At 40.7% G+C, this 7819-nt stretch overlaps 1 protein-coding gene across 3 annotated transcripts; it reads left to right on the top strand.

Moving 5' to 3' along the window:
* Positions 1–231: 231 nt before the first annotated feature.
* Positions 232–7307, top strand: LOC144477546 (uncharacterized). Of its 3 annotated transcripts, none has more exons than XM_078195283.1 (4): positions 232–309; positions 418–463; positions 2026–2355; positions 7005–7307. In XM_078195283.1, the coding sequence occupies exons 1-4, from the start codon at positions 280–282 to the stop codon at positions 7028–7030; spliced, it is 432 nt and encodes a 143-aa protein (XP_078051409.1). In that variant the 5' UTR covers positions 232–279; the 3' UTR covers positions 7031–7307. The 3 variants fall into 3 exon arrangements, with proteins under 3 accessions (XP_078051409.1, XP_078051403.1, XP_078051414.1); XM_078195277.1 differs by having other exon boundaries at positions 2026–2358; XM_078195288.1 differs by lacking the exon at positions 7005–7307 and adding an exon at positions 5412–6068 and having other exon boundaries at positions 2026–2358.
* Positions 7308–7819: the final 512 nt, after the last annotated feature.

Genomic DNA, 7819 nt, shown 5'->3' with positions numbered 1-7819 from the left:
AGAAAGAGGGGAGATAGAGTGAGAGAAAAAAAGAGAGAGAGAGAGAGAGAGAAAGGCGAAGAGAAAAAAGAGGGAGCGAGAGAGTGACCCCGAAGAGGGGGTTCGAGGTGCACGGGATGCCAGAGATTATGGTAGGGGGATTTTTGTCGCGATAGTGGTGGTCACGAAAGTTAGGTGTTATGAACGGCAGATGAAGAACCTGGGGTCGCCGAGGGGAGAAGGTAGGGCGGGGGCCCGCGAAGAAAGGCTAGAGCTATAAAAGAGGCGCCGGGTCCGACGATGGGCATCAAACACCTCCTCAACATGAAGGTAAGAGCAGTGTGGGATCTGTGTACTCCAACTGCATCGGCTCTCTTCTGTTTGATCACCTGATCTCTATACGTTGTGTGCTCCGACTCACCTGGTCTATCGTTACAGGTGTTCGTCGTTACCGTCTTCCTGGCGCTCATAGCCACCACCTATGGTGAGTACACCTGTTAATCCTGAACTTGGATTTTCATGCACGGGACGTTAAGGGAGGGTCGACAAGATTAAACCGACTTTTAAGTTGCGTCGTCTTGGGAAGAGGAAATGTTTGAAGGATTGTTGATAGCTTGAATACCTTGCTACCAAATAACATATTTGCAGCCCAATGCCAATGTTATATTGAAAATCAACGTCGGAATTTTCTATTGAGGAATAATTGGAAATGTCATCTTAGATTGCACTACTGGACGTTATTTGTTGATTGAAGATTTTTGTGGTTTCTTAAATTTCATTTTCTTAAAATAGAAAAGTACAAAAGTATAGGCATTGAACTTGCCTAGGACAATTTGGTTTGATTGATACATTTCTCGGTAGATTGTTGGTTGGTAAAAGATTATTCTACAATCGCCGGTAAATCAAAAGCTAATTGAATAATACATTGCTGACATCAAATTACATTAGTTTTCGGTGATCACTATATTTTTATTATTGGCACGGTTTCAATCCTTGTATCACTGTCTGGATAGCTGACTACCAACGTATATTTCATCACAATGATATTTTGAACAATATAGGAAATTTTGAATATTGGCACAAGGATTAAATCGGTATATTGTACATATATTGAGGTCATTGTACGTGAATTTTACTTGAAAAATTTGTGTTTGGTTTATTTGCCTCGAAGGTGTTTTTGCTACCACATTCTATGTAGATAAATATCCAACCACGTACATAAAGTTTTCTGTAAGCACATCTTGCTTGAGACTTTCTTCTTGTGAATTCATGAGCATCGGAAAACACGGCTCGCGGACACACATTTACAGAAATTAATTATTGAGGGAACTAATCAAGGAAGCACTTACTCTTCCCACGGCGGATACCCCCACCTCTGAGAAATTCAATCCCGTAAATCGCTATAAACAATTTAAACCCCTCTTCCGTTCTGCTTGTAATTATGTTCGCGAAAAAAGAGAATAACAACTACGCCCTTATAAAGGATTGCTTTAGATTGAAACGAACTACATTTCTACCATGAAAAATCCTAAACAGAGTACGCCATTCTTCTCGCACTTGTTACAAACGAGCGCGGTTCCCCGCAGAACTGCAGAAACGAAAAACGTTCCTCGATATTTTTTTTCACTCGTGCCCATCCACGCAAACATTACCAAATAATAACTGAACAAATAAAAACACGAATTGACCACACGTGGACAATACTGTCTTCGCGACCGTGCCGGCGTCGAAACAAAAAAACCCGCGCGGATTTTTAATAAAACCATTTAGCCGGCTGCATTCTCCGCATTCCGCTATTGTTTTTTGAATATTCAACAAACGGCATCGGCATTCGCGAACGTTCAGTTTCCGCGCGGATCGATCGGCGGGGAGTCGGGTCGAGTCTCGGGCGCGCGATTCACCGTACGCGCGATGCACTCGCTCGGTTTTTGCACGGACGGACGACGGCGTCGGTGCATCGTGACCGGTGTGAATCCGATGGAAAGTGGCAAAACACCGGTTCCCGACCAGTTAAGAAAACCAACGATCGCTCTTGTTTCGTTCCAGCCGGTTACATAAGCAGCGGCTGGTCCAGTGGCGGTGGAGGTGGTGGCTGGTCCGGCGGCGGCGGTGGCGGCGGCTGGAAGTCGGGAGGCGGCGGAGGAGGATGGTCCGGTGGTGGTGGTGGCTGGTCCGGCGGCGGTGGTGGCGGAAAGATCATCAAGGTGATCACCGTTAGCGGAGGAGGCGGTGGATGGCCCAGCGGTGGTGGCGGTGGATGGCCCAGCGGTGGCGGCGGCGGATGGTCCGGTGGTGGAGGCGGTGGATGGCCCAGCGGCGGCGGAGGTGGATGGAAACTGGGAGGCGGCGGTGGTGGATGGAGCGGCGGCGGTGGAGGTGGTAAGTGATTCAACTTTTCCCATTCATTTTCAGTTCTGTACTTTTTTTTTCTTTAATCCTTAACTGGTAGGATTATTTTCACAAAAATAACTGGTATAATGGGACCTTGATTGACTCCGACTAAAATGTGCAAATAGATGTGTTTACCCTTCGCCCTATAATACCGTGTCAGACTCGTTGTGACGATTTGGAATATTAAACGTGGATCACGTTTTTTAAATCGAAATCAAATTCTACTTTCCTATCGTCAACATTTAATGTCGAAATAAAGGTTAGCATACTATACATACAAAGTTTCTTTGTTATTATTACGCGTAACGAAGTGCTAATCAACGTAGCTATGACAGAATTTGTAATGCAGGAATCAACACAATTCTAGATACTTAGTGCACCGATTAATAATAGTATAGGAAATTGAGCTCTTATTGCACAATAAGACAACATTTGGGATCATTACCGTGGGTTAATATTAGCAGCATCCAGTCAAAGTTACATTTGTGTTGATCGTGTTTGGGTGTTTGAATTATTCTCCGCAATTTAATAATAGGTGTCGGAACTAGTAGTACTTGTGTGAAATTTTAGACAGTGAACCGTGCATTTGATAGAACTATAAACAAGTTTTAATACTTGAGGACAACTCTCGACACAATGATATCGCGATTGCGAGTCTCATAGCAGAAGTTGCAAACATGGAACTTGAGATTTTGTATATCAAAGATGGCGGTATATTATTCATTTTTCCCATTATGTAAATCTTCGGTACATAATCCAGTTCTCCGAGGAAAATATTACACTTAAAAAGGAGTTACGACTTAGGATATGATGTTTGAGCTTGGCGTAAACAGGAAGTGTTTTTTCGTGCCAACGACGCCGCATTTACGGGAGCTATTTCTTTATTGTTTCATTTCAAAGAACGGCGCAGCTGAAAGACCATCCGAAAGAGATTTCAAAGAAAGGGCATTGCCACGAACTTCTGCACTGTCATACATAACATACGCACAGGTGCTATTAGTTTCAGCATCTACTGGTGAACCGCAGAAATTTATTTAAATACAAATACGATTTTCAAAAGTGCGCCGATCGGAAAGTTTCAATCGATCTTTAATCTGACAAATTGTCCGAGAAAGTTTTACAGCATCTCGTTTTTATTTTCCGAGTCTCTTGAAAATTAGATTTGCCAAATTTTGGACTCACGTAGTAAACGTGAAGCGCAGCCAATTAACAAAACGTACGGGCTAATCCTCAGATGGAGTTGCACTTAATTCAACTTCTTGGCTAGACACAGCGCGTGCTAACAAGTATAATTCGCGTGGCATTCAGCGTGCTGACACAAGGAGTACATACCTTGCTGCAAAGTGACAGTTAATTCTATCATATGAATTACGAAAATGCTTTCATTGGAATCTCAATTGCTCAGATCAAGTTCGCAAAATACAAATATTGCTCAATTTCAATTTGTGAGGTTACCAATTCAATGCAATTAAAACTGAATCCATTTTGGCTGATTGCATGGTCATATATTGGATCGATTTCATAATTGTAAAATCAAAAATTGTAGTTGGATCGTTTTGACTCGTTCGGTTATTTATTAGTGTTCATTGGTTTGTGGTACTATACGTACAGTGAATTACTATATCGTGGAAGGTTTATAAGTGTGCAGCATTGCAGAAGGGAGGTGTAGCTGGAGCATTACGTAATTGTGCTAATGGTAGTAGTTCCATTGGGGGCTGTTTCGTGAAACAGAATCTTCTTAAATGTGAAACAAAGTAGAATTCAAATAAATTTTTAATGCAGCACACTCGGGAATATCAAACATTGTGAAAGGAATAATAACGCGTAAAAATGAGTTCTTTTCGATTAACTTCGCGCAAGTAAATAATCCCTCACTCGTCTACGATTTTGAAGAATCACTGCAATTTCAAACAAATTTCTTTCATTTTCATTTATATATGTTTGGATTTGTTCTTTTATAATAACGTCAATACCCATTACATTTAATAACTTATTCTGTCTGTTAGAAGATTTTAAGACAAGCGTCTCTACGCAAAGATTAATAACATCGTTGACCATTTCGACGACCTAACTCTTAGAACAACCAGTCAGTGAAATTCTAAAACGAAATAGATTTATTCAAGTTACTTCAAATGGAATATTGAAACGCAGACAGTTGCATAGAATGCGATAAAGTGACGAACAATATTCGAACGACCATTTCGTCTACGGTGACGTAATACGAAAAGACCGAGCCAAAATCAGATGACGTAGATTCCTGAAAATCGTATTAATATTAACGACCGGTAATGCATGCAAATAAGTTTTTGCCGTCGGATCGGTCGATCGCGAGAACGCCGTGAAATCAGTTGGTCGGAATCGTTAAACGGGGATGCCCCACCGTCGGCGAATAAATGGGCGTCAACCGTCTAAATTTACCGATCGCAGTTTAAATACCAATTAAGCTGTTTGCGGGGTTCCGATGCGGCAATAAAACTTCGAATCGGCCAAAGTAACAGAAAAACAAAACAGAAACAAAAATAAAGCCGAGTTCGATCTATCCCTTGAAGCCCTCGACTATCATTCATTACGTATAAAAGCGGCACAACCGGGCGCCTCGTTCCGTTTCCCGTTCGGGCCGCTCGCGATTAATTAACAGAATTATCCCGAGAGTTAAACGGATAAACGAGCAAAACAAACAAACAATTCTTTGGAAGATTTAATTGGGGCGAAGTGACATAACAGACCATCCCTCCACCTATATACACGTATAAATTCGCTCCTCCTTTCTCTCTCTCTCCCTCTCTCCCTCTCTCTCTCTCGTTCTATGTATATGCATATATGTATATATACACGTATATAAAATACGTATGTAGGTATATATAGCTATACATATATTGTTTCCGAGCGTTTGATTAAAGGGACCGTCGGCTTACAAAATAATTAAAAACAATCTCCGCGGGGATTCTGGGGGACAAAGAACCGTAAACAAAAGCTCCGGGACATCGTCCGTCGCGGGTGCGCCCACCCTATCCGAATGACGCACGAAAAATTCTTTTCAGGCTGGTGGTAAGAGACACCGGGGATCCGAGGATAATTAGAAGGAAATTTGCTCACCGATCACCAACCGCACATCTTGGCTGTAATCACCGATTGTCGGTTCACGAAGAGGCCCTGACCCGTCCCACGATTACTTTGGCAGAAACGACACAAAAGAGGAACATGCATAAACGTCGAGGACCACGAGGCCGTCGCCACGATCCGCCGAACAAAAACACAGAGACGGCCCAAGAACAACGAAAGAAGACAACCCCCCCGCGACTGCCTACGGGTCGCGGATACGCCTGTCAAGACCTTCATTGTCTTCCGGCGACGAGCGCGAACGTCATCCCGCGGATGGTCCTCGGGATCTAAAAAGATCGACGATTCACATTCGGTGAACCGGTCGAGGCTTCGTCGAGTGGCAATCTCACGATCGCGTATTTCCATTCGATTATTCCGGCGCTTCCACGAACAACTGTACATACTCGAAAATACACTGAGGAGGATCCGGGCTTCTCTTCGATGAAAGATTTAGCAAATAATGTTTTGTAGATTTTGTAAATTGTGACACGAGATCAAATATTTTTTTCACGCGCCCGCCGTCGCGCGGGCCGAAGATCGGGCAACCGAACGATTGCATTTTGCAGGATTCTCTCTTTTGTACCTTTTTTTTTTATAAACTGTTTTCGACGAAACTACGTGCAACAATTAAATCTCATTGACACGAACCGATCGAATGATGTTTCATACTATGTTCCCGCACCACATCCTGTAACCTCGCGGCGTTTCAACATGTGAAAAATCATGACTTTTTCAGGAAAAACCCGGCTTCAATCGCTTCCATTACGATTCGCTTCACAGCTGCATTTCGATTTTTAGAACGCAAAAGAATCAAACTAATAATTACTAGTAACTGTCAACTATCTCGTTGCGTTCATTTTGGGATTGATATTTGGCAATAAAATTATTAATCATGTTCTTATTGTCAATAATAATTCATAATTCATTTATCTTCATTCTTAGACCGAGATCACAGAAATCAAAATTTATTTCATTTAGAAGAAATGAATAACATAATAATACAGTTGAATGGGTCAATCCTCGTCCACTGTCTTAGTTACTTTAAGCCAAAAGTAATTCTATATTTCATCTTAGAAATATAGAAATTAATTGAATCTTATATGGGTGCAGATATGATGATCTACATGTTTATTCTTGTTATTTAAAGTCAACTTTGCTTCCACTTCAATTGTAAATCTTAGAAATGTTTCTGTCACAAGTGATCGTATTTTTGACTTTAACGTGCAACTTTGATCGAGTCAACATTAATATATGTTGATGTAGTTATTTAAGAATTAACGAAATTCTCTATTATTTCAACAAGATTTAAATATGCAATATATACTGAAACAATAACTGGTCACGTTTTGGTGTATGTTGATTTGAATCATTAATCGAATCAACTTTCTTGCGATTGTGTAATACCCGACCAAAGGGTGATTTATGAATTTTATGTTACAATTTGCTTAGCAAGAGTTCAGAGAGGTCATCAAAGTTACGCAATACTCGATACTGATGATAAATATGTGTGACTTCAAATTCTAATTTTCCAGATGCGGATAGCAAAGAATCAAGATAGACCACCAAAGATGATAGGATTGGATTGCATAGGATTGGAAGGAAAACACGTTTTAAGGAATTATACTTCTTCGGGAAAACCTCCTTCGACCTCCACTTTATAGATATAGTAGTGATTAACACTAAACCTACCACGGTCAAAATGACCGGTTTTTAGTTTTACAGTATTGCATAAACTTTAAGAGATCTCTTTGTTTGAGTAAATTACATTATTGTAGCAAGTTTTATAATTAAAGCTTGACAGAGTCGAAACGAATTTTATCTTCTCACTCTTACGAATCAATGCACACCAATGCATACAATATCACTGCTCGGTACGTTTAGTGATTAAGTGTTACTTAAGCACAGGGTGTATCAAAAAGATTGTAACATTGGTAAATGATGAGTTTCTGGGGCCATTTGGAGCAACCTTTTCCTAACGCAACTGCAAATGAAAACGCGTGTAATTACTGTTTTGAAAACTTCGAGTTTTTAATTCGACTCGCGACTCTGAGAAAACATTGTGAATTCCACACTGCGGCGATCTGTATAATAAAGCATAAAAAGCTAATCAATTTTTATAATCATTCTCTTTTAAAAGATAAATAAGTAGCTACCTATCTTAACCCTTTGCACTCGAGTGGCGTCACTGAAACGCCAATGAAAATTGTTATATAATTAACAAAATAATGTTGACATCATTAAAGACCCATCTGTTAAAAGCGTAACAGTTTTACGAGTCACAAGGCTCAATTTCACATGCATAAATTATACTAAGTACTATACTACAGCTGGTCAAAACAGCAATTTT

Source organism: Augochlora pura, chromosome 2 (assembly GCF_028453695.1).
Source record: "Augochlora pura isolate Apur16 chromosome 2, APUR_v2.2.1, whole genome shotgun sequence".
Taxonomy (NCBI): domain Eukaryota; kingdom Metazoa; phylum Arthropoda; class Insecta; order Hymenoptera; family Halictidae; genus Augochlora; species Augochlora pura.
Note: the sequence above shows the minus strand (reverse complement) of the source record. Positions and strands in the feature narration are given on the sequence as shown.

Excerpts from the sequence above, each read along its gene's own strand:
- LOC144477546 (XM_078195277.1), top strand. The coding sequence starts at position 280 with ATGGGCATCAAACACCTCCTCAACATGAAG. Across the intron at positions 310-417 it reads AACACCTCCTCAACATGAAG|GTGTTCGTCGTTACCGTCTT; the intron begins GTAAGAGCAGTG and ends CTATCGTTACAG. Across the intron at positions 464-2,025 it reads GCTCATAGCCACCACCTATG|CCGGTTACATAAGCAGCGGC; the intron begins GTGAGTACACCT and ends GTTTCGTTCCAG.